Consider the following 26,559-nt stretch of genomic DNA (forward strand, 5'->3'; position numbering starts at 1 on the left):
GGCAGGGCAAAGATTGTGAAGGGAATAGAAAGAATAGGAGCTGGTGGGTTATTTAAGCTTGCATAAAACATAGGACCCAGCGGTTATGAACTGAAGCAGAGGAAGTATCAGCAGGCAGAATCTCATCACAAGGCGAATAGCGGATGGCAGACAGCAGGGGGCAGCAAAAAAATGGAACGAGTGCAAACATATTTTTAAAGGGAACTAAAAGGCAGCGAATACTGTGATGCACAGAGTAACTCAGTACCAGCGGAAGGGACCCAGCCCAGCCCTGCTGGTTCTCTCTCGTGGAGCACGACGCCACTCAGTTTTGCAGAAACAGGAGACACAAAACATATTCCAGGAGGATGGAACTTCTTGGGGGGGTGTGTGGAAATTGCTCAGGTTATTAACTAAAATATTAGGAATCCTACGGATCATTATAAGTAAATCACTGACAAATAGGTTTAAATACAGCGATGGCCACATTCAGTGTGCTTCCCTCTTCGGACAATAACAGGTTTATTATTTCCCCAATATGTCGTGGGGGGGTGGGAAGGAGATTTGGGACTGAAATATACAATGTTCCACACTGTAAGAAGTCTGAGGGTCTGTACAGGTGATTGCAGCACATGTAGGCGTACCGGCCACGCTTTGATGACCCTAAAAATAGCAGCGGAACCTCGGTGGCATGGGTGGAGCCGGTATGGGCCAGCTGCTTGAACACAGTCCTGCCTGGGACGGTGGCTACATACCTGGGCAGCTAGCCCGGGCCACCACGGCTACTCGGCGCATATTAGTGAGCTAACTCGATCCAAGCGAGCTCGGACACACCTCCACCCGCTGCAAATTACACCTTCTGATTGCAGTGCAGACATCCTCGGAGAAACTGGGGCCACCGACCATTTCCTCCGGGGGAGCTCTACTACCGAAAGAACCAGTGCGGCCGCTGGATATCAGTGGTTAATGAGAGCAATTAAGGAAGATAAGGACATTGCTGAGAAGCTCAATGGTTTATGTGTGTCGGGTTTCGCCACTTGGTCGAGGCGGCTTTGGAGATCCCTACCCTGGATTTGCTCTTCCCTGGTCATAAAAAAAAAAAAAAGAGATAATTTTGGAAGTCGAGTGGCAGAAGAGGAAGCGAATCCATCACTTAAAAACCAGTAAGTCACTAGGCCCATAGGGGAGATCTAAAGAAACCATGCAGGGGCTAAGCTGTTCTGTGCAATGGCCCCACTTGCTCAGGCTGCAGAGGGCTCCCTATGTTGTTCCAGGAGCCAATCAGCAGCAGGGTGGTCACCCTGGAGGCGGGCGTTTCTGCTCTATTATCCGAATCTCTGCATTATCTGAATCCTTTCCTGCTCCCCGAGCGCGGGCAGAAGAAAGGGGTTCGGATGACAGGGCTTTGGAAAAAACCACAAGTTTACTGTCTTTATTAATGATCTGGAAAGGCGGGTAAGCAGCGAGGCAGCCACGTTTGCAGATGGTGAAATGTTATTTAGCTTAATCAGGACCAGAGAGGGCTGCGAGGAACTTCAGAGAGCCCTAACCAAACGAGGGTAACGGGCAACAGGATGGCAACTGCAATGCAGTGTCAGTAAGTGCCAAATAATGCTCCATGGAACTACTGTGACACCTTAGAGGAATCTAAATTAACTGACTCCACTCTGGAAAGGAACCTGGGCATCATTATAAACAGCTCAATGGAGACCTCCGTGCAATGCGCAGCTGTGGTTTGAAAAATAACATCAAAAGCTCAGATGTTAGGTTGCATAAGGAATAGAAGGGGGGAGGATTCTGTGATGCCTTTACATAAAGTAGGTAGAAGAGACTATAATGGCTTTATATAAAGTAGGTGGGTGAGGGAATCTCTTTCATTGGACCAACTCCTATTGGCGGAAGTGACAAGCTCGCAAGCTTCCCAGAGCTCTTCTTCTGAGTCCTGACCTGAGGAAAAGCTCCGAAAAGCTCAGAAGTTTTGTACCTTCCACCAACAAAAGAGACCTGACCTCACCCGCCTTGGCTCTTTCATCTACTGGGACCAACAGGGCTACAACACTACGGCCAAAAACGTAACATAAAAGTAGTGATGAGCCTCACCCGGATACTGTGGTTATTGCTGTCCTACAGAGGGTTTAGAAATGGGAAACAATCATGATCAAGGGCCCGGAAAAAACTCTCATCCAAAGAGAGATGGAAAAGATTGGGATTGTTTACCTTAGAGTGGATCCGAATGAGAGGGGACGTAATATAATGAACAGTCTAGAGCCGGTAATCATAATCCCCAGCTCCTATGTAGTACTGTTCATTCACAGATCACAAAGCGCGTCCTCCTCCTCCTCATTTTACAGCTGGGGAATCAGGCACAGAGATTAAATGATTTGACCAAGGCTACCCAGCAGGCCAATGGCAGAGGCTGGAGTAGAAGCCAATTCTCTTGAGTCCCAGGTCCAGTGCGTTACCCACTAGGCAACATTGCCTAGATTGGGAACATCTGTTCTCCTTGTCTCATAACACGAGAAAAAAAGGGGGCACTGGATGAAATTAAAAGGTTGGAGAATTTAAACCTCATAAGAGCAAATACTTTTCCACACAACATCTGATTAAACTGCAGAACTCGTTGCTCTTAGAAGTTGTTGAGGCCAAGAGCTTAGAACACAAGAACGGCCACACTGGCTCAGACCAATGGTCCATCTAGCCCAGTATCCTGTCTTCCAACTGTGGCCAATGCCAGGTGCTTCAGGGGGGATAAACAGAACAGGGAATCATCAAATGATCCAACCCCCGTCGTCCATTCCCAGCTTCTGGCAAACGGCGGCTAGGGACAAGATTCAGAAAGGGAAGGGAAATTTATATGGATAGAAAGACTAATCAGAGATAGAAGTAAGTTCAACACATTTTTTTGGAAGGGATATTAACCTTCATGTGTCAGGGCTGAAACCAATCTCTATTAGAGATCAGCATGAGACCCGATGTGGAAGGCAGATTATCCCACATCTGCTACTGCAGGGTTCTTCCACCTTCCTCTGAAGCAGCTGGTACCGATTACAATCAGAGACAGGATACTGGGCTAGATGGGCCTCGGATCTGATCCAGTCTGTCAAATCTCACATTCCTGTATCCTGTATTCATTACTAAGCCCAGCTGCCACTGCCCTCGGGGGTGAGGCTGAGCCTACACTCGGTCATATGCCATACCAGCACCTAGATGGGCCCATCTGTCTCTACAGAAATTAGTTTTCCATTACAAACAAACAAACCAACCAAGCCTAGATTTTGTATTTGCTTACAATTTGCTTACTGGTTACTTCAGTGCAGCTGCTGCGGCCGATTCACATCAACATAAGCGGGAATCAGAATCTGGCTCAATAGTCATGAAGAAAACCATCCAAACGGGGCTATTGCCATGTTTTCCTTCCCACAGCTGCACGGCTTGAAACAACAGTCAAGGGAGGAGTGCAAGTTGCCCCTGTTCATTTCAGGGGTGGCCGTTAACTCTGAAGCGTAACAATGGCAGTCTGAATAGCAACCATTTTTTGTTGTTTTCATTGGAGCAGAAACATCCTGCTACTCCAGGAGAGGGTGGAGCTGTGGATCGTGGGAGGAGCCAGAGATTGCGGGTGATTGTGGAGCAGTGGAACTGGACTGTGCCTGTCCTGGTAAAATGCCTCACAGATGCGGCTACCCTACCTCCCCCTTAGCTAATTCTAGCTCAGAACACAGGGGTTAAAAGGAACCAGTTGCTAAGAGAAGAAAACGAGACTCCTGGCCAGAAGAGACTGCGGCTCTCAGTTTGATTTGCTGGGAGAGGCTGGTTTCACAGTGTCCTTGTGGCTCTCGGAAATGAGAAACAATAAGTTTTACATTAGCCAAATGCTCATCTGGCGTTTTGACCATTTGATATAATTAAGAAAAATGCCCATTGTAACCCCCAGCCTCTCAGCTTTCATTTCAAGGACTTCACTCCACCTAATTAGTCTTCTATTCCGTTTGGACTGAAGAACAAAAAATACAAGACTAAAGCACCGAGACAAGTGCTTCCAGCAATGCCACAACCCTGTCCCTTGAAATCCTGCCCAGCAATTGAGAGGCAAGAGACTAATATATTATTCAGCATGGAAAAGGACAGGTCCTAAAGCAAATCAGGACCACGCTAATAACTAAAATAGTTATAATGACGAACATTTAGCACCACAAGGAAGATACTAACGAATAGGAGCAGGGCATCAGAATGGCTGCCAAGTGGGACAGGCCAACATTTTCAAGGGTGACCTCTTATTTGGGGTTCCCCCGCTTGAGATGCCTGGGGTCTATTTTTCAGAGCACTCACAACTCCATTCCCTCTTAAGCATCAGGCTCAAGGCATCGCAAGCTGGGCCAACAAAATCCAAGGCCAACCGTGGGAAACACGGCCTTTAAAAACCCCGAGCTGACAGCAGTTAGGTGCCGTAAGGGCCTTGAGTTTCAGTGGGACTTGGGTGCATTACTCCTACCGGCACCTCTCACGTCCCCAGTTTTAGGGAGCTAAACCGCCTTAATTCTGAAGGACTGTTCACATAGGGGTTTAATGTGGTTTCACTAAGCCACTTTAAATTCACACCTTTAGTTAATTCGGATTAACTTTCCTGAGTATCTCTGTGTAGACAAGCCCTTTTAAGTCTCCAAGTTACATTAATAACTGAAAAGGGACCCTGGAAATAGAAAGGGAAAAATGGAAGCCACTCAGCAGCAAGGATCTTAGCTGACCGAACCCAGCCTGTACCTGTTCCAAGGACCTCAACCTTTTCCCTGTAGCCCAGGCCAGCACCTCCCTGAACAATGGTGCTTCCCTCAGTGCCGGGAAAAAGAAGTCAACACAGTTGCTCTGCACAGACTGAGCCTAAGCCCGTCAGTAGGGGTTAGTCAGGAAAGAGAAGTGCCATCTTGTGGGAGCTGCATGTGGGCAGCCAAAGACCGAATTGATCCAAGGAAGAAATATGATTTGTATTCCCGGAGCACTCGGAGATTGAGGTCGGGGCCCAAGTGTGCTAGGGGCTGTACAAACACACAGTGAGACAGAGTCCTTGCCCCAAAGAGCTTACAATCTAAATAGATAAGACAGGAGGTGTGGGGAAATGGAGGCACAGAGAAAGGAAGTGGTTCACCCAAGGTCACTGGAAGAGCCAGAAATAGAACCCAAGCTTCCCTATTCCTACTCTAGTGCTCTACCCACTACACACCGCTGCCGCTATAGGATTAGGGGCTGCTTCTGGTTGATTATACATTTGAACATCCTCCTAGGAGCCAGTTCTGAGGAGAGAATTAGGAAGTTCAGTGGGGAAATGGAACTAGTTTATTTGATTTTAATTTATTTGCTTAGGTTGATTTATTTTTTTACGAACGTGCCCCTCCAATATTCCTTCCCTCTGTTTCCCCTCTGCCTTCTCTCTTTAGTCAGCTGCATTTGCTCCTACACGGATGAAAGCGCAGCTTTGTGTCATGATCAAAGCATGGTTTATAAATAACGGGACGACGTCTGTTTTCGAAGCTTTGGGGCGCTCGTACCTGCTGTAGCAGCCATATGCTCCAGTGGCCTAATAACTCATCATGCTGGTGGGGCATGAAGGTGGGAAAACAGCACCACAGAAACGAAACATTCAGAAGAATTCTCCTTCACCCCGATCTTTGCAAGGAGCTGGAACTCCAACTCATTTGGCAGTGTGAGCCAGTGACCCTGCAGCAGTGATGGTCCATCTCAAGGTCTTTCCTGGTCAGGGAATGACCATCCAGGAGATATAAGGACTTATATTGGCCGGGGGAATTGGCTGGACCTATTGCTCAGCTTGCGGCTTCACAGCAACATTGGGGAGACTCCGTCGCAGGCAGAACTTGTTCAGCCAGGCCTGAGCTAAAAACCCCGTCCGGCTTCTTGTAACCGGGGCTGGCTGGGAAACAAGAATTCCATTCTGTGGAAAATGTTGAGGTTTCAAAATCTGTTCTCATTCCCCATTAGGAGGAACCAGAGAGCTCTGGAAATCTGTCATGGAAAGAGAGCAAGCGAGGCATCCCAGAACGGATAATATCCGGGTGACGAGGGCACTCGCTCGGGATATGGGAGCCCCAAAGTTCCAGTTCCGGCTCCCTCGTTTCAGGGCGCTCACTTGGCATATGGAAACCCCAAGGCTCCAGTCCCGGCTCTCTTGTTTTGTCCAGAAATTCCACCCTGGATTGGAAGAAACCTTCCTGACAAAATTGTTGTCCGAACAATTCCCTGCCATGCAAAGTTCTGGTTTCAATTGATTGGCATTTTCCAATGGAAAAAAAAAAAACTTTTGGACAAAAATTCCCGACCAACCCTACTTGTGCCCAACCCCGGAAGGCCTAGGACAGTTGGTGGCAGGTAAGTAAAACAGCATAGCCACAGACAGACAGGCTGATACAAGTTTTCAGGACTGAGACCTTCAGCACCAAAACCGCCACTTGAGCTAAAGGGGGGACTCCACTGTGCAAGTACATCACTGAAGTCTCCCAGTCAGGTCACTAGACAGAGGCATATTCACGTGCACTGAGCCAGCAGACACAAGGCGTTGTACAGACCACGTGGGCACCTTTTCCTCTCGTGCACACAGGGTGCATCGTGACGTGACAGCCACCCAGATCTGAGCTACTCAGACCTTAACGGCCAAGGGTTTTTGGTGTGCGCAGAGGGGTGAATAAAGCTTTCAACCTGGCTGAATCTGCCCTGCTCGTGTGGTTAAACCTCCTCCTTTAAATTCTGGGATGCGAGCCCCATGGAAAGAGCCCAAGGAGGCGGGTCTCAAACCAGATTTTGGCCAGGAGGCCGCGATTTCCTGAACGGAGCTGTAAAAAGGGAATGGGGCTGCAGGAAGCTCCAAGCTGCACCGCCCGAGGCTGCTCGCACACAAGGGCTTCTTTCCTGTGGCTGGGGCAGACGCCCAATGGGGAAGAGAAGCAGGTGGGACTAGGGGGAGCTGGGCAGGAAACAGACCTTCCGCTCAGCTCCCACCCGAGGGGTTCTTAAGGAAAAAGCAGGGGCGGGGACGCTGGATTCCAGGCACATGTTGTGGAGGCAGCTTGCGCTGCAGTGGCGGTTTGGGGGGTTGGGTTTCTGGTGCCTCCAACATTCCAGGACACAGATCCACCCTGCTCCGTCTTCCTCTCGGCTTTGCTGGCCGTGACTCACTTTCCGCTCTTCCTGATGGTTTTTCAGCGCTTCTCTCCCTCTCTCCCCACTCCCGTTTGCGGCCTGAACTTTACAAGCCTGGCTCCCTCTCCGAGTGCTCCCTGGTCCCGATCGCCTGCTGCAAACAGAGCAAGGGAAGACAGAGCAGCGGCACGTGCATTTACAACTGAGATCTTTGCAGCCATGAAACGAGCTGCTGGATTCTAAGTCAGGCAGGGCTGATGAATGGAGCGTCCTCACTCGAGATACGCCACGTTTTGCTGCAGAGAGCAGTGGGAGAGGCCTTTGGTGACGAGGAATGCAGAGTCTTTAGGAATGCAGAGTCAACTAGTTACCTGTAGCAGGGATAACAGCAGGGGGCTGGAGGAGATGCGATTTCGCACCCACCAAAAATGGTTACATAGTCATATCCAAATGTGCCTGGAATGAGACCGGGGCATCCAGAGCTGGGACCAGGCAGTGGTTCCACGGTCGCTGCTCTGCTTGCATGCCTCCCTGACCCTGCCCTCTGAACTTCCAGTCTCAGGGCGCTGCCGAGTAGAGACGACGCCTTTCCGCTCCCCTGGCCCTCAGGGTCAAGGAGCCACTTCCTCTCGTTGAGGGGCAGGCACAAGCCCCAAAGCTGCCTCCATCCCTCCAGTAGAACCCGAACCTTTCCTCAGGGTCAGATCATGATGTGACGTTATTGATGCGAATGGTGACCGTATAGATCATTGTTGCAACCAAGGTCCTATAGTTGCACCAAATCTTGACTAGGGAGGTCAAGTAAGGTGTCTATGGGAAGGTTGTAATTTGCTGGTTATGATTATGCTCTTTGTATGTGTGTATCATTTTTGTATTTGAAGTTATGAATATTGTCTATGTACTTGTATCTCAATGTGTTTGATTCGAAGTAGCATCAGTGAAGCATTTGGTCAGCTTCTCGAGAAAGGACTTCCTTTCCCCACTGGGCTGATACACCCGGAGGTTAGCTGGATCCAACCTTTTGAAAGGGACTCCGTGCTGTCACAGCAGGTAGGGGGCACAGGGGAGTAGAGAGATGCTGGATGGTCTTGTGCTGCTGGCAACCAGCAGGAATAGCCAAGGGAGGACTGGAAGCAGAGGAAACCCCACGGTGAGCCCACCCCGCCTTAACAGCTCACTGCTGGTAATGGTGAGACCTGAAGGAAGGCTCGGAGGTGGAGGGGGGAGATAGCAGGGGGAGGTACCTCACAGCCCATTGGTGGAGCAGGTGGGGGTCAGTAAAGCAGCTGGTTGCCGGGGGAATTCGGGAACAGAAAGGGAGGCAGCCAAGGAGAAGGTTCTCAAAAGGGTTCGGAGCAGCTAAGAGCCTCCTCCCCTCCACACTCATCGTCAGCAGCCTCAATCCTGGGGCCTTTCCACTCCTCTATGCTCTCGGCCACACAGGCGGCGAGGTACACGGACTCCTGATCTAACTAGCCGGAGGAAGGTCCTTCCTGCAGCCCAGCCCCAAGGAGCCTGTTGCTTCCAAATGACGTGGTCGTCTCTTACCTGTTTTCCCTTTACTTCCGGCCTCTTCTCTGTCCTCCAGAATGGGTGGGTCAAGCTCCTCATCTGGAGGGGAGAGGGGGAAATGAAATGAAAGAACTTGGTTAGCGAGAGATTATGGAAACCGCAGGGGAGGCCTCTCCACGCTGTCCCCTCGATGAGGGGTGGGACTTTTCCAAAGCTCTCAGCATTGTCCTAGCTCTGCTCCCACTGAAGTCAGTGGTAAAACTCCCATTGACTTCTCTGGGCGCAGAACAACGGCAACGCCGTCCGCTATGGAAAATCCTGCCCCGGGGGCTTCGTGTGATGCCGACCGCCAGGGCATCTGAATGCCTGGCGCTCTCATTTCAGAGAGTAGCCGATGCCAGTCCAGGCCCTGGGTCTGAAAAAAGGACATGGCGCACAGAGAAGCCTATGGACAAACGGAGCCTGTGAACACTTCCACGCACACTGGCTACAGAAGGAATTAATCCTCGAGTGGCGGCTTTTAGAAGAGACAGACCCATTATGTGGACGAAGTAGAAATGCCCAGCAGCGGTACGATGCCAATAGATTACATTCGATTAGAGATTCGATTAGATCAACTAGATCGGAGGACTTGGACCGAGAGAGCATCGGATTCTCAAACCAGTAAATTCAAGGCGTAAATTTGAAAAAGGGGAAGGGGAAGTCCCCCGCTCCTGGGACAGGTAATATTTTAAAGCATCTTGCGTAAACCCATGAATTCCTATTAACGCTGTTAAAAACAAATCACTTACTATAGCCTCATAAATTGACATGGCTCTTTATAAGCATCATCTAGGAAGAGAGGTTTCCTGCACTGAGGAGTTTACGGTCTGCGAGACACAAGGCACTGGCTGAACAATAATTTCCAGGAAACGGAGGAGGGTGGAATGATTTCTTGAAAGAAGCAGATTTAAGGGGGAATCTGAAGAAGGAGAGAGAAAGGACACGAGGCACCTGGCAGCGAAGAAGAGAGAGGATGATCCAAGCATAGAGGGCAGATGGTAGAAGATGCTGAGGCCATGGGAGTTTAGCCACTGATTTCAGCGGGAGAAGGTTTGAGCCATAGGGGAGAGGTCTGTACAGAACAGGATTAAGATGAAACAAAGAGCAGGGGGGAGCTAGGCTACTCATGAGCACAAAAGGAGATTTAAGTCAGTGTGAGAGAAAGAAAGGCTTATTTATACACAACAGTCGCACCCGTTTAACTAAAATCAGTTTGGGCTAAGTCCGCGCAAGCCCCTTTTGTGCACACTCTTAAATCGGTTTACAACTGGCTTCTGGTGATTTACTTTAAATGGGTAACCTATCATTAGCACCGGCATTCACTGTCCCAGGGGCAGATTGGTGCAAGGTCCTTACATTGGCACATGAATACAGGTTCAGAGTCCCTGAACGTAGTGGCACCCCCACGAGGTGTGTATATGCTATTCGGCCAAACCAGTGTGAATTCAGTTTGGCGGCAAGCATCGGCAATGACAGGAATCAGGGCTGGATTAAGGCAATCCAAGATCCTAGCCACACCCCACCCGACCCAGAACAGGAGATCTGGGTGCGGGGCCAGATGGCTCTAGCCCGCTCCCTCTGCGAGAGGCTGTCTGCAGACTCAGGAAGACGTCACTGCTTGGGTCACGTTTGCAGGTTTCTGTTTGCCACCACAAAGTTTAGAAACAAAACCCAGATTCCAGGGCTGTTCCGTGTCTCTGGAAGTCAGCACCCTGGACATCCACCTGTAGCACGGATTCAGCACCTAATTCGGGCCTGACAGACAGCATTGAGCTGCACCTGTGGTTAGCAATGGGTTATTTTTGCAGCATAGGTGAGTCCTATGCAGGAGCATGAGGTACTGTGACCGAAGCTCGGCCTGTGAACCCAAAGGCACCAAGTTTGGCTCTAATCTCAGGGCAGAGTCGTTTCATGATCAGGAGGGCCTTTCTAATAAAGTCAGCGACGGGCCTTTTGCTGATACTGTGCAACTTGATCGCAAGGCGGTAGATAATCTGCTGCGTTGAGGCACTTTCGGAAGACAGAGTGCTCCCCCCCACCCTCCACGGCCCGGCCCCAGCTGTCTCTGCCTCCCGATTCTAATCAATGCAAATCAGGTCAGAGCTCCGTTGTGAATTACAAATTGGATCCGAAGTTGGAGGGTCACTGCAACGGCTCCCCCCATTAGACGGGAAGTGGCACCAAAGATCTTTTCTAAATAAATCAGACTTTATTGTAAAACTCGGCCACTGACGAGACGTAACCTCATTAGCATTGATTTGAAAATAAATTATTGAAAGTGGCTTTTGCCTGCTCTTTGCATTTGTAAAAGAGAATGTAAATGTATCTGCAACCATGATAAAAAAAAAACCCCAACATCCACTATCAAGGCAATCAAAAGTGGATTCCTTTATCCTTTCGGACAACGGCACTTAATCTGGCCCTGGGATGAGAATGGGAAAGGGAACAGATAAAACTGATTCTTCCAGGGCAGTTCAGTTTCCGAAGAGACGCTATTTCTCATTGTGCCTTGGGAGTCATCTCCCAGGCTATGGCCAGTCTTATATGCAGAACACCGTGACTATCAACGAGGAGCTCACGACCTCTAGTACTGGATAAGGAAGCTTATCAATAGAAACAAACTCACCCTGGCCAAGGAGGACGAGGATTAGGGAAAGGGCTGTTACAGCTCCCTGGCTACTTCTATAGCTAAGCTATAGAGAGGAAGTGCTTCCCAATGGTTAGAGCACTAGCTTACGATCTGGGAGACTGGTTCAAGTGCCTCCTCTGCCACAGATTTCCGGTGCGACCTTGGGCAAGTCACTCAGTCTGCAGGTGCTCTAACTGGGGGAGGCTAGCGCTTCTCTACCTCCTGGGGAGGTTGTGATGATAAATAAGATTGTGAGGTGGTCAGATAATAAGGGAATGGAGGTCATATAAGCATCTAAGTGAGGCAGACGCTAATGCCAAAGAGTCCACACCCACCCTTACAACGCCAGGCTTTTCGGATGATAGGAGGCGAGATGGAAGAGTGGTGGGGGTGGAAAAAATGATCCGACACAGCCGTGGACATACAGAATTCCTGCCTGACTTCCTCTCTTTTACCCACAGAGCCCCCACCTCCCCCCGCCTCCTGGCAGAATTTATCCAGACCATAAATTGCTTCGTAAACCCATTTGAGCAATGGTGAGAAAGCCTCCGCAATGGTGACCTAGAATGATGCAGCTATTCCACGGGGACTGTGGGCTAATAAGGAGAGGCTCATGAATGCAGGAGACGGAATTTTACAGCTCTTGCACCCAGCGGAACTCTTGGCCACAAGAAATGAGGCCAACCACTTTCAGCCCTAAAGGCACTTGATTGATCTTTCCCTCGATGAGGTACCTGCCCTGTAAACCAATTCAGCTGTTTCTCCTCTGGGCTGGAAAGGGAAAAAGCTTGCTAGTGTTACTTGCATTTTTAAATACTAGGGAGATGCTCAGATTACGTGGTGACCGTAGACATGTCTTGATAGATAAGGAGATGGTCTCCTGATTGGAGAGCTACCCATGTGTCACAGGCTCGGTGCCTCAGTTTACCTATCAGGGATAATCCTACCTGCCAACATCAGAGGGGTGTTGTGGAGATTAGTTGGCTAATTCCTGTAAAACCAGACTCATCTGAGCGTTGCTGTAGAAGCTCAACGTATTGTTTTCATTCTAATTGGTGCTGACAGGACACATGGGGAAGGGACAGCTCAGTGGTTTGAGCACTGGCCTGCTAAACCCAGGGTTGTGAGTTCAATCCTTGAGGGGGCCATTTGCGGATTTAGTTGGGGATCGGTCCTGCGTTGGGCAGGGGGTTGGACTAGAACCTCCTAAGGTCCCTTCCAACCCTAATATTCTATGATTTCGGTTTCAATCTCCACAGTGGATGAGACTATAGTGGCCCTAATGACAGAAAGTGTGTTTTCCACTGCACAGCAAAGTGACATGCCCAAGCAAAACATGCTCCTATGAGAGCAGGGATTGCACAAAGGTGGTCCCATTCCAAGTTCTCTGTTTTCTGCGTTAGCACCTTCGTCTCTCCAACCCGAACATCCTCTCCCTGCACCATTCCATCTGCAACGTGATCCCTCTCGGTCTCTCCGCCCCACTGTTGCAAAGAACCCAGTCTACACGACGATTATAATCCAGCCAGTTGCAACCCGGTTAAATACTGCAGTGCAGAATGGACTTAGCTGTGTAACGGGGTTAAAAGGAGTCCCTGGGGGCCTGTCAGGGGGTGGGGCAGTCAGGGGACTGGGAGTAGGGGGGGGTGTTGAATAGGGGGTGGGGTCCCAGGAGGGGGCAGTCAGGGGACAAGGAGCAGGGGGGTTGGATGGGTCAGAGGTTCTGAGGGGGGCAGTCAGGGGGCAGGGGGCGGGAGCGGGCAGAGGCCAGGCTGTTTGGGGAGGCACAGCCTTCCCTACCCAGACCTCCATACAGTTTTGCGACCCCAATGTGGCCCTCGGGCCAAAGTTTTCCCACCCCTGCGCTAGACCATCCTTCCTCTGTAAACTACCTTCCATCGGTTTGAGTCAGTGGATATTCCCTCCCACCCCCCAAACTAAATGCCCCAGATTTTAGTTTGTGTGTATTTCCCCCAACGAAGTCCAGGCTGGGAGTACGGAAGACCAGTAAGTGGGCAATAACCCTCTAGGTTTGCCATCCATTCCTTTATGCAAAGCTCGACCTTGTTCAGCCACAGTCTGTAAATCGCACGCTGGCAGGCGTAGCAAAAAGTTACCACGAGCAGTTTGTGGCAAGCACGTAACTTGGAGGCATAAGCCCTGATGTCTAGCTAGCATGCTGACGGGCACATTATCCGTGTCGTCGACAGAGCGTGCACTCAGCAGTACTGAGTAACATTTAAGTCGCCACTGCTAAGGCCTTTGGGAATTCAAATGCAACCTTGGGGAACAAGAAGCGCTAGCCTTGGATTGCAAGCTCTTCGGGGCAGAGACTGTCTTTTCGTTAGGATTGTGTACAGCACCTTGCACGATGGGGCCCCTGATCCCTGACGGGGGCCTTTAGGCACTACCATAATACAAATAATGAACACCCCTTCAGACTGTACTCTGCCACTCACATGGAGATGCCCCATCCACTCACAACCTGCATGACCCTGATCACACCCCATCTACTTGCCAACCCACACCCAGCCTATATGTGGAAATACCCCGTCCCCCTGTGATCTGTGTGCGCCTGATTTCACCCCTATCTGTTCCCTGCACACCCATGTTTACTCATCTATCTCATTGCACACTCCTAATTGCAACCCCATAGACCTGCAATCTGTGCCTTTCATCTACCACAATCCGCAGCCTCCACACACCCTCCGCTGCGTCCTGGCTTGCTCCCTGTGGACGGCTTTGCCCTCATCCGAGCCGAGCTATCCTTGGGCCCCTCTTTTCCCCAAACCCTCCGGCCTCTCCTCCCTTCTTGGGAAGCCGTCAGCCAGCACTGGCGCAGGAAAACACATGACATTCCAAGGGGAGCATTTCTTCTACGTGACTTTCGGTATGCAGGGGGGAAAAAAAAGTTGCATCAATTATGCTAAGCCCATCGGGCCCTTCTGTGTCTCTCCCTCCTCCTGCCTTGCGGTGGAGCAGGCAGCCTGGCTCCCTTCCGCCCCTTCCTAGCAGTAACACAGGCTGCTCTGCAGCGCTGGGCAGCGGCGTGTGCACTAACATTTCCACGGAGGGTGATCTGTCTCGCTTTCTCTCTGCTTTACGGGAAACCCCTCCAGAGAGCGGAGCCGGTTCCTGTTGCCATTACAGCTGCTGCGGATCCGCATTTCCCGCCTCTAATGGGGTCAGGCGGCTTGCTTGATTCCAGCCCCCTGCTCCCAAAGATGAGAAAACTTTACCCAAGTCCTTTTGCTTATTCTGCATTCAGCTACAAGGCGGCACCGTGGCTGGCAAAGGGAAGGAACAAGCACCTTTCCCAGCAAGTCTCCGTCCTCTGCCACCTCACCCCAATTTCACAGTTGACGTATCACAGAACATTTTAACCAGAACCTCCAACCCCAGTTTAAAAGTTTGAGTCATGGGAGCCAGGAACAGGGCACCAAGCCTCTGAGAAGAAGTGTCGCCTAGTGGGTAGAGAAAGGGGGTTGAGTGTCAGGACTCCTGGGTTCTATTTCCAACTCTCAAGAGTGGGTCGAGGGAAGCCCGGATGTAGTTCTCATCCTGGCTCTGAAAAAGAGGGTGGGGTAACGGCTGGAGCAAGGAGCTGGGCGTCAGGGCGGCTGGATTCTCTTCCCGGCTCCGTCACTGAGTTGGGCAAGTCACTTCCCTTCCAGTGAAAAAATGGGACAACACCCTTGGTAAAGTGCTCGGAGCGCCTCAGAGGAAAGGGCCTATGGAAACGGAAAGCCTTTTCAGCCGATCCCGACAGGCTGCAGTACGCCCCCTGTGCAGGGTACAAAGCCTTGATCCCGCTTCTCTTTGCACTGCTCTGACGGGCGCGAGCGAAGCCTCTAAGACCTCACCGAAACGGATGCCTGTGGAGATGCGCCCTGAGCGAGGTGCGGGGTAATTCAAACATCTTCTTGGGATGGGGGAGCTCGGCGTGCGGTACGGTTTGTAGCGATGTCTAGGGCCGTGTCTACCCTCGAGGCAGCGGCTGTGTCCGCCCTACGGTGCCTAGCTACGCGAGGTAGTGAAAGACGCTGGCAGAGAGAGGAGCAGGTTAAAGCTTTGGCAGCGGGACACCACGCTGCTAAAGGTAGCAATGGGAGGCACTGCTCGGGCCCATGGAGAGCCGTGTAGATACAGAGCCTGCGGATCTGGCGCCTCTCTACTCATTTCAGCCAGTGAGTCTCAAACTGATTTGATCGGGCCTCCCTCCCTTGTGTCTGTAGGAGTTTACGCCCCCCTGCCCCGCCGCACAAGTACCTATACCGATAAAAGGAAAATCAACATACAGCGCTCACTAAAGATTAAAAGCAGAAAGGCACTGATTCAAACCCAGCCACTTAAGTGTATCTACATTTTAAGTAAGATGCTACTTCCTGGCCTCACACTGTTGTTACTAGTGCGATGGGCAGGGCCGGCTCCAGGGTTTTTGCTGCCCCAAGCAGCGGGGAAAAAAAACAAAAAACAAACAAACCGTGATCGGCGGCACTTCAGCGGCAGCTCCCCCGCGCTGCTTTCTTCTTCGGCAGCAATTCGGCGGCAGGTCCTTCCCTCCGAGGGGGACCGAGGGTCCTGCTGCCCAATTGCCGCCGAAGAGCCCAACGTGCCGTCCCTTCCCCTTGGCCGCCCCAAGCACCTGCTTGCTGAGCTGGTGCCTGGAGCCGGCCCTGGCGATGGGTGCGGCTGTTTTTTGGCAATACCATCCCATGCCACCAGGGCCGTCCCCAGCTATTCTGGGGCCCTACGCAGAACCCCCCGTATGTGTGTGGGGGGCGGGGGGCAGGCCTCTGCGGGGTAGAGGAGTGGGGGGGCGGACCCCAGGCCTCCACAGGGGGGCGGGGCTGGCTTTGAGAGAGTGTGGGAGGACCACCCCCCAGCACTCACCGGTGGCGCGGCTGGGGCCAGGTCACTGCACATCCTGCCACCAGTGAGTGCAGCCCTGGCCCTGCTGCAGAGCTCAGGGGAGCAGCGGCAGGACTGGGGCAGAGCAGAGACTGGAGCAGCACGCAGCTGTGCAGGGTACCAGGAAATTTGGTGCCTTAGATTTCCTGGTGCCCTACGCAGCTGCCCACTTTGCCTATGGGTAAGGACGGCCCTGCATGCCACCCCTGCTTCTGCGCTGCTGCTGGCGGAGGCGCTGCCTTCAGAGCTGGGCGCCCAGCCAGCAGCCGCCGCTTTCCGGCCACCCAGCTCAGAAGGCAGCGCTGTAGCCAGCAGCAGCACAGAAGCAAGGGTCTAAGATGGATGCCCTGTTCCCCTCACACCTCAAGCGTTATTCGTTGCTGTGAGGAAAACATGCACAGGAAGTTGTTTTTTCCCCCCTAAAGCTTCTCACTCCCCCCCCCAAATACTGTACATTCTGTGCGCCCCAGTTTGAGAACCTCTGGTCTGAGCAGTGCCTCAGCTTCTCTGCTGCTATTTCTACCCGTGCTAGCTGGGCATGCAGCGTCTGTACTCCACACAGGTCCTGCTGCACCGAGGGACCGAGTTAGCAATCGCCTTCTGGGATATTGCGGGGGGATAACTCAGTGGTTTGAGCATCGGCCTGCTAAACCCAGGGTTGTGAGTTCAATCCTTGAGGGGGCCATTTAGGGATCTGGGACAAAAATCTGCCTGGGGATTGGCCCTGCTTTGAGCAGGGGGTTGGACTAGATGACCTCCTGAGGTCCCTTCCAACCCTGGTATTCTATGATTCTATATTCACATGCTCTAAGGAGACTAGATTGCACAGCGGAAAGTGGAGGCCACGCGCGGTTACTCGTATAGGCCAATGGAAGCATCTCTCAGCTGCTCCTCCCCTACCCTGAAGCTCCAATCCTCAGCCTCACCTGCTGCCACACCGCAACTGAACGCTCCACACTGGGATTGGGGCGGGGGGTGTCAAAGCTTCATCTCCCCAGTGAGTCAAACCGCTCCCCTGCACAACACAGAGCGCCACGGAGTCACCCGATGCTGACATACGCCGGGCTACGCAATTCCACCAGCCACATGATGCCAAGGCTACATCCCTCCCTAAGCAGCAAGCTCCACGGTGTGACGGAGGAGGGGACCCTGCCTCACGTGACGCTGGCATGTTCAGGGCTCTACAGTCCATTCACAGCGGGCTTCCCCTTGCCGTGGGTGGCGCGTTCCGTGCCTGGTGCCAGCCCGCAAGCGGCAGGCCGAGCGAGTGGATTGGAAGCCGTGAACTGAAACATTAATATCCTAATTAAATGCCAGCCTGTCTCCTAGCTGCACAGCGCCCCAGAAGGGCTGTGATGGATGGAGGCTTTTAGGAAGGAAGGGAGAGAACTCGCAAGCTTTGGCTGGATTTTCCTCAGGAAAACGTTCCTGGGGAGCAGCTTGCTGGGGTGACTTCTCCATTCACCCTGCTTCGTGGTGCCCGCTGCCCTGGCCGGTGCTATGGGACCTTTTCCTGTCTAATGCCCAGGAGCCAATATCCCAAGGGATGGCACCATCTACTGGACCCACTGAAACTGCTCCCAGCTGGTGCATGCTGCCCGAGGCTCAGGCAAATGCCCCAAGTGCTGGAGGCTGGGGTGGGGGACAGTGATCAAGGATCTGACCCAGCCCCCTGCTCCTAAGCAAGGGTGGCTGCAGTCGCAGTACGGAGATTCCCCCAAGAGCAGCCAGGCGGGAGACCCTTGTCTTCGAATGTCTACACTGCTCTTTGTAGCTCCGCCTCCTGAGCCCTGCGGGTCCCAGTCAATTGACCGGGGCTCTGAGGGTTTTTCTCTGCCGTGTAGACGTACCCTGAATGACCCCATCAGCGGCTCTGGCTCGAGCCCAGTTCTAACCTGCAGTCTTGTCCTGTCCCTGGAAGAGAGTTAAAATTCGGTACCACGCACGGTGTGGGGGATACAGTTAGGCTGTTTACACTGTAAACCCCTTCACCCTGTTGTGACCAGGTGCCCTGAGTTGGTTATAGTGTAGACAGGCCCAAAAAAGAAGGCAGGACAAGCTCCGCCTCCTAGGGCAGGGATTGGTCTCCGATACGACGACGCCAAAAAATAAAGATACAACCACTGGGAAAACCCCGATGGGTCTTTTCTGATCCCGCTTCCCTCCAGCTTTGCTCCCCCCGCCAATATGGAATCTACCAGTGCCCGAAAAGGCTGAACACGCTGCCTTTAATGATGTGGCAGGTTCCACCACAGCTGGATTGCAAACCCGATTCCCTCTAACCCCCCGCAGGGGAAAACTGTTTCCCCAGCCACGGGTTCCAAAGAGACCAGGGAATCTTGTCTTTCCCACCCCCTCGCCGGGCACAGCTACCGAGCCCTGGTGCTATGCTGGAGCAGCCTGCGTGAGGGGCAGATTCTCAGAGGAGCTGTGTTTTAATGTAGCAATTTGATTCAATTTTCCACTCTATAAAATTACCCATCACTGCTCGTTGCTTCCTAACAGACACCTTCACTCTTAATTTAACAATCCTATCGAATTCTGCCAGGGAAATTGGAAAAATTTATCACCTGTGAAATTTTATTTTTCCTTGGTTGTATCTGTTTTTGTAAAACTTCATTAACGACGATGACTTGCTGAGGAAATTATCTCCCCCCCCCCTTTTTTTTTTTTAAAACTTGGAACAAGAGAAAAAATAGCTCGACCTCAGCAGAGATTGTCATTTGCATAATAAAAAACACACAACATGGAGATTCCAGGGGAGGGCAGGGTTGGAGAAAGCAGAAAGCTTCCTCGGTTAGTTCTCTTGGGTATTTATCTGGTTCCCGGTACCGCAGGATCTGCGCATCTCACAATCTTTGATGTATTTAATCTTAAAACACCCCCTGTGGGGCAGGGCAGGGCTGTTCTCTTCACCGTACAGATGGGGAACGGCGACACGGAGACGCTAAGTGGGTTGCCCATGCTCACGCAGGAAGTCTTGAAGGAGTCTACAGCTACTGTTCAAACCACTGGACCATCCTTCCTCTCTTTACAGTCCCCCCAAACCTGCCTCCCGTATCACCCAGCGGGGGAGGCAAAAAACGACTGCTGAGCAATAGTGGCGCCCCTGGGAGGGAAAGAGGCGCAGTGGCTTTGCGGAGCTGGATCGCCGGAACCCTCTCCGGGGGAACGGTGGTGGATCTGCTGCCTCTGACACCCTCCAAGCCCACGTGCAGACAGGACGTGCGCCATAGTGAAGTGGCTTTACGCCACAAGACTTCTCTTACGATCCCAGTTTCCATATGGCCTGTCTGGTAAGAACTCCACCTGGAGCTTTTCACCCACCCCTGGAAGTTGCAAGGGACAACGGCTACTAAGGTGGACAGCCCACATCTACGCTTCCTGCAGCTGTTCCCGTCAGAAGGGCTGGCACCCAGCAACCCCCCTTCTGCCTTCTCCTGCCCTCCCCAGGATACTCTAGCAAGAACGACTCTGTTCTTCCTGTGCACACTCCAACGGATATTGATTTTCAACCGAGTTTGCTACCAGCAAGTTCTGCTGTAGTTTGCAGAGGGGACAGGGGAGCACAGGTGAGGTGAGGAGAGGCAGCTCAGCATCTTGGGCTAGCAAAGACGTCTCACGGGGGTCAGCACCAAAGGAAGGGGACACGCTGCCATAGAATCATAGAATATCAGGGTTGGACGGGCTCTCAGGAGGTTCTAGTCCAACCCCCTGCTCAAAACAGGACCAACCCCAACTAAATCATCCCAGCCAGGGCTTTGTCAAGCCAGGCCTTAAAAACCTCTAAGGAAGGAGATTCCACCACCTCCCTAGGGAACCCATTCCAGTGCTTCACCACCCTCTGGTCCACGGGTTCCCCTCACTCATGAGAAGTGCTACCTAGATCATTATGGTGGCATTTTAAACGCCCCCTTGCCACCCCCCCACGTTCACCTTTATCCTTCTTGTAAATGACACCACCCGGCTTGCAAGGCAGCGGAGAACGGGGCCCATAATTTTGAAAGTCAGTGGATACAGTGCTCCTTGGGAGAACGGCTACCAACTCAGGGAACATTTTGCAAAGCGACTTATTTCCAGACAGACAATCCCAGCTCTCATAGTTCCCCTCCCTGGTTCTTTTTATTACTTCGGGGCATTCGTACAACAATCAGATCCTCGCAGCTCCAAGGTTCGCCTGCTTCTGCTGTTCGTCCCCGCACCTGTCGCCAGAAACCTGCCTTTGTGCTGTCCCAGTTATTGCTATGGAGCTGGTTGTGGGTACTGGGAACAGACCAATATTGCCCTCCCATCCTGCAATCGCGAATGCCATAGGTGATGACTTTATTTTCCCATGGGGGTGCTCTGGCCCGAGGCCCTGCCCTTGCCCCACCTCTTCCCGCCCCCTCTCTGCCTCTTCCCGCCTCCGCTCCAACCCCTCTCCTAAGGTCCCCGCCTGCCCACTGCTCTCCACCCTCTCCCAGCTACCAAACAGCTGATCGGCGGTCCTGACGAACAGCTGTGGCTGCCGGGTGCTGAGCACCCATTATTTTTTTTCCCATGGGTTCTTGTGGCCCCACGGAGTCAGTGCCGATGATGAATGCTGTTTGGAGCTGCTGAGAAAAGTGCTCGTCAACAGGACTGGGTGGGGTGGGGTGGCTCTCACCCGACAAAACGCAGTGTATCCCTCTCCGCATCCATCCGAGACCCTGTAAGCAACACAGGAGGGGTTAGCGTCTTCCCCTGTCCCTATGCTGGGTTATCTCCCTGCCAAGACGAGAGAATGATCAAAGTCCCAGGGAAAGAGAATCAGCTAGGCCATCGGGCAGGGACTGCCGGAGGCTGGTCAGGCAGATTTAGATGCTGCGGCAGCAGCTTCTCGATGCACACGGTGAAGGTCACCGGATTCTCGAGGGCGTTTCCGAGTGCCGTGGTTCTCAAGGATTTCCCCGCCTGTGCCATGAGCCGCTCACTCCCACAGTGCTTTGCAGTTGCAGAAGTGGTGCAAAGGCCTCCGTGTAAGGATGGATTTCGCCCCCCTGTGCACAAAAGTCCAGCCGAATCCAGCACCCTGGACCCAGGCCTTTCTGCACTCCAGGCAGGAACCTGGCAGGGATGCACAGGTGCAGTGATAACGTCTGTTACAACCGGAAATGACCCGTGTCTGCTGATAGCTGGGGGGCAGAGTGAGGGCAGCCAGCTTCAGCAGTGTTACTGAGCATGCTCAGTACAAGCCAGGCAGCAAATCGAGGGAGGGGGCATGTGACCCCCCATGCCACCCTCCCCATGCGTCGCCTCTGGTTACAACACCACTTAGAGGCTCCAACTGCGGTCAGGGCTCCATCGTGCTCGGCGCTGCACATACACATAGCCCGAGACAGCCTCTGCCCCAGAGAGCTTCCAGGCTAAATAAACAATAGGTTGGCTGAAAAACGGAGGCAGAGGGAAGCGAAGCAGCTCAACCAAGGTTATGCAGCAGGTCAGTGGCACAGCGAGGAACAGAATCTAGCCAGTGCTGCAGCCATCTCTACCTTGCTTCCAAACGGCTAAGCACAGACCCTTATGCCCGAGAGCTTGGGCTCTTTATTGCTGCCTGGTGGAACTTCCTGGCATCTTTAATTTAGTTTTTAAATCACTAAAAATGCAAAAGCTCCAAAAATAAATAAAAGGAAACAAGGACCTAATTTTCATGCAAATGCTTCTAGCCAAGGGGAAGATGGAGCGGGGGGAAGAGACAATGGCAGAATTGTTTCCAACTAGAATATTTTCCAACTTTCTCTAGGCGGCCTCAGTAGCTCTTGAAATCGGAACAAGAGGAGAGGAAGCTGGAGCAAAGCAGGGTAGGGTATAAATTAGCAGCGGTGGTAAAGCAGCCTCTCACCCTGGGATCCTTGTAAATGTCTCTCTGGTTCCCTGAGCAGGAACAATCATCAATGAGGCTATGTGAAGAATGCAGGGTACGTCTCCACCACGGCCAGGGGTACGAACGGCCGCTTGTGTAGATGCGCTAGTGCGAGCCGTTCTCTTGCGAATAGCAGAAGTGAGGATGCACAAACCCGCCTGACTCCTCCGGCGAACGGACACGCTACCGCAGCCAAATCTACTCCAAGGAATAACGGTGCACACAGGCACCTCTCCAGCCTTGCCACATTTGACAGCAGGCTCCGGGGCAGGTTCCATGGTGCTTTTTTATGGTCGGGAACAATGCAGAGGGCGTTGGCCTTTCTGAACTGTAGGACTTTGCACTAGCAGGGCTGCTCCCGAGTTCCTCAACCGGCCGCTACAGCTTGGTTCACTCCCATGCATGTTGCACCTTTGGCAAGTGAGGGCAAGTCTTTAATTTCACAATATGTTGTCCCTTGCAAGACCAGAAGCTGCAACACAGTTACAGATCCTAAGCCCACCAGAAGGGACCATTGCGATCATCCCTCAGAACGCAGGCCAGAGACTCCTCCTTTGAGCCCAGCAACGTGTCAGTTAAATTAGAGCACATGTTTCAGACACACACCTGACCTTGATTTAAGAGACTCCAAGTCCCAGAGAAGCCACTGCACTGGGAGAGAAACGGGTTAACTCTCATGGTCCGTGGTGGACCAAGCTGAACACAGTTGGGAAAAGCCACACACGTTACATTCAGTAGAAACGTTCCCATGAAACAACCTTCTTACTCCAAAGAAAGTGCTTTGTTGAGGGGATATAAATACCCCCCTGCTACGTCTGCAGCCCACTGCGAGTGGCCAGGGCGTCTCTTCACCTGACCGCTCGGCTGCTCACCTGGTAGAACCTCATAGATGTCCTCTTCCTCCTCCCCACTGGCCGCTGCCACCTCCTCCTCCACGTTTTGGTTATAGTGGGATTTTGCGTTTGGAGAGCCCAAGCCGTCAATGTCATCGTAAGCTTCCTCCTCTTCCTCCTCCTCCTCCTCTTCCTCCTCCTCCTCCTCATCGTAGGGGATGGTGAGGGAGCTCATGTCTGGCAGGAGGGATGATGAAAACAAAGGAATGAATCAAAGGAAAACAAAAACCACCGTGTTAAATGCTGGTGCTTCCGTCATGGGCTGAAATCTACCAGAAAAGTCAGGCAACCATCCTGCAGTGCTCATCATCAACCCTGTTCTGCAATAACACAGAACCGGGGCGCATGGGGTGGGGGGAGAGGATGGAGGGAGAAGCGCCCCCTTTTACGGTCCATGGGTGTCTGGCCTAACACATGGGCTAGGAGCACATGGGATGAGGATCAGGAAAGGGGATGAGAAACCCTGGGGAAGGGGAGGGTCTCCAGGGTGCAAAGCTAAGCTTCTTTTCAAGCAGGAGAATAGGATGGCGGGTTTCTTAATGAATCCTACCTCCCCCTCCGCAGAGGACACTGCAGGGCAGACTGACCTCAGCAGAGGGCCGAGGAAAGGACACGTGGTCAGTGGACTTGTCTCGGACAATGTAATGGAAGTGATTTGCCAGCAGGGCCAAGGTTTTAACAGACACACTGGACATCATTGTAGGACAGGGTGCACTGAAGCTGCCTTCCCTCTTTAGGAGGTTTGCACATCTCAGGCTAGCTCCTGGTCTCAACTATATGCTGGTGTAAATCTGGAGTAACTTCCGTGAAGTCACAGAAGCGACTCCAGATTTCCACCAGACTCTGGCCCTTAGTGGTAAGTCACATGCATGAACCCAGAACAGGCCCATCCCTGTTTTTCAAGTTCCACTCAAGCTTCTTGCAAAAAATCAAAACAAAAAAACCCCACAGTGGTTGGTTCTCTCGGTAGCAGAGATATAGAGTGAAATTGGCAGCCCTTGTCCTTGAAACAACAACAGCGTCTTTCTCTCCACCAACAAAAGCTCACAGTCCAGTAAGCGATGCTGGATGACTGGGCCCTTTCCCCCTACTCCAGTCTCCCTCCTCGTACGTTCGGCTGTGCTAGCTGATTGTGGGACAACTGGATAGATTCAATAGCCCGCTCTGCCCAGGGACGACTGCATCTCTCTCTACCATATTTGATTAGAGCTCCTACACCCCACGGTCAGTGCCAACCCCCCGGACTGGCCAGCAGAGGGTGCCGTAAGAGCAGGCATTCAGCAACCCACTCAGTGAAGTTAGACGGTGACGAGTCGCAACGAATTAGGTTTGAACCCCCCATGTTCTTTGCCCCGCGCCAAGGGGCTGCGTCGGCCGGATCCTGCTTTTCTATTCATTTGGGCGCCTTCGTTTATTGCGGAGAAGAGTTTAAGGGCATCAGCGCCAGGAGGAGAAGCAGAGTGGAAGGATTTGCTAGTGGTAAAAGCCCTGGACCAAGAGAGGAGACTATGGGGGTCTAGTCCCAGGTCCGAGGGGGAATACCGTCTGGTTTTACAGCTTGGGACTGGGAATCAGGATTCCCGGGTTCTTTTCCCAGCTCTGACACCGATTTGCCCTCTGACCGTAGACCTCTCTCGATTTTTCCATCTGTATAATGGGGATAACAATAATATAGATACCCACCCTGGGGGCTGCAAGGTCTAATTCCTCAATATTTGGGGAGTTCTTTGAGCTCCAGGGATGGAGGCAGCTAAAGAAGTGCAAAGCTGCCTGCAGAGAATGGCCCCGGGCTGTCTGAATGAACTGTAAAGTCAGGCACGTTGGCTACAGCGCTCCCCGACAGCTACTCACCCTTTAACAGAAACTGGATCTGATCCACCCAGTCTTTAGCCTCTGCAGGACTGGAAGCTGTAAACTAGGGAGGGAATTCATTTGTTAGGTCATTAATGTTTTAAGCAGAGGTCGTGTTGACAAGCTCCTAGACCAGGAGCCTGGGAGCCAGGACTCTGGGATTCTATTTTTGGCCCAGGGAGCTAGTTTAGTGGTTCAAGCTGGTGACTAGGATTCAGGACTCCTGGGTTCTGTTCCTGGCCCTGCCCCTCACCCACTGGGTGACCTTGGGTCACCTCTCTATGCCTCTGTTTCCCCATCTGTACAATGGGGATAATGCTGCTGACCTACCGCAGAGAAGGTTCTAATTCATGATTCAAGTGATTTGGTCTCATCAGATAAGTGGCGTTATTACTGAGTCTGAACCACCGCTCCAGATCCAACTCCCCCTGAAATTCACGTAAGTTCAGATCCAAACGTTACGGCTTGGACCGTTTCTATGACAGCACCGTCCAGCCTTCCCCGCCGAAGCCCAGGGAGTTGGAGACCTGGTTTAACCCCTTCCACCCAGCGTGGAGGCCGTTTGTGACATTCCTTTTACACCTAGACCTGCCAGACCCAACTTCTCTGTTGCTTTGCAGCTTGCAGACTCATTTACCGCTGGGTCAGATGAGGGCAAAGTGCTTCGGTTCTGCTCGCGTTTTACGCCCGCTTTGTGCCGGTATAAAGGGCCGTACAAGATGCAAGGCTGTGGAGAAGCAGACTAACCGATCGGCAACGGAGGTCAGTGTTGTCAAAGCAGGACCGACTGAACACCGCGCAGCAGGTCACAACGGGACGCTTGGAAAGGTTTGGGTCCAGATGAGCGTTCAAGAATGAGGGGCACCAAAACCTTCCGGCCTTGTTTCTGTGGCCACGGATTCGGGTTTGGGGGACGACGACATGGAAAAAGGTCTCCCCCCACTCAGAGATTCAGACACACCAGGCCATACAGACGATACAGTAAATAGCAACATGCCAGGTGCACGCTGTTGTATGATACACTCAGTGTTCTCGTGCTCAAAGCCGCCGGGGCTCAGAGAGCACAGAAAAAAGGACCATTTCTTCTATTGATCCTACCTCGTAGCTGCGTTTGCCGGGGCTCATGAGTTTGAAACAGGATTCTCTTCGGGAGTCTTTGCGCAGGTGGAAAGCCAGGTGGGCACTGTAGCTCTCAATGGGAAAAGTCCCTTTTGGTTGCTTGCCTACAACGATAAATAATATTACTGGCTTTGTGTGGCTGCAGCCCCTTTCCTTGAAGGAGCTCACAGTGCTTCACAGAAGGGGGGGTTCGCTCATTTCACAGATGGGGGAAACTGAGGCACAGACCTGCCCAAGGGGTCTCAGCAAGTTCAGTGGGAAATGGGCAGAAAACTCCTAAGCCCCCTGGTGTGAGCATCTGTATCCCCAGGAGAAGGAAGGGTTGTACTGTTTTCCCTGTTAGGTGAAGGACCAGCAAAGCGGAGGCCCTGCTAACAACCCTTGCGGGACAGTAACAGCAAAGGAAAGTTTGTTAGGGTCACATGGACACACAAGATGAGCTGCCTGTAATGAAGCAGAGACCTTGGTGTACTTGGGGAAATATGATACAAATGATTATGCTGCTGCTGGTCGAGGATTAACGGTTTGGTGCATACGAAGAGAAAGAAGAAACTATTTAGCGAGGCCTTTGACAATTTGCCTCTGGAAACTTGGAG

At 52.2% G+C, this 26,559-nt stretch overlaps 1 protein-coding gene across 2 annotated transcripts in view; it reads right to left on the reverse strand.

Annotated features, from left to right (window-relative positions):
* SKAP1 (src kinase associated phosphoprotein 1) overlaps positions 1-26,559 on the reverse strand; it is a 224,680-nt gene that overhangs the window by 21,479 nt on the left and 176,642 nt on the right. The window contains exons 7-10 of one of the 2 annotated variants that reach the window (XM_044999130.1): positions 25,943-26,067; positions 24,845-24,908; positions 22,973-23,170; positions 8,674-8,736 (exon numbers count right to left, since the gene is read on the reverse strand). In XM_044999130.1, the coding sequence (XP_044855065.1) occupies positions 8,674-8,736; positions 22,973-23,170; positions 24,845-24,908; positions 25,943-26,067 (450 nt within the window). The remainder of the gene's footprint in view (positions 1-8,673; positions 8,737-22,972; positions 23,171-24,844; positions 24,909-25,942; positions 26,068-26,559) is intronic. The other variant, XM_044999131.1, reaches the window with a different exon arrangement.

Source organism: Mauremys mutica, chromosome 25 (genome assembly GCF_020497125.1).
Source record: "Mauremys mutica isolate MM-2020 ecotype Southern chromosome 25, ASM2049712v1, whole genome shotgun sequence".
Classification (NCBI taxonomy): domain Eukaryota; kingdom Metazoa; phylum Chordata; order Testudines; family Geoemydidae; genus Mauremys; species Mauremys mutica.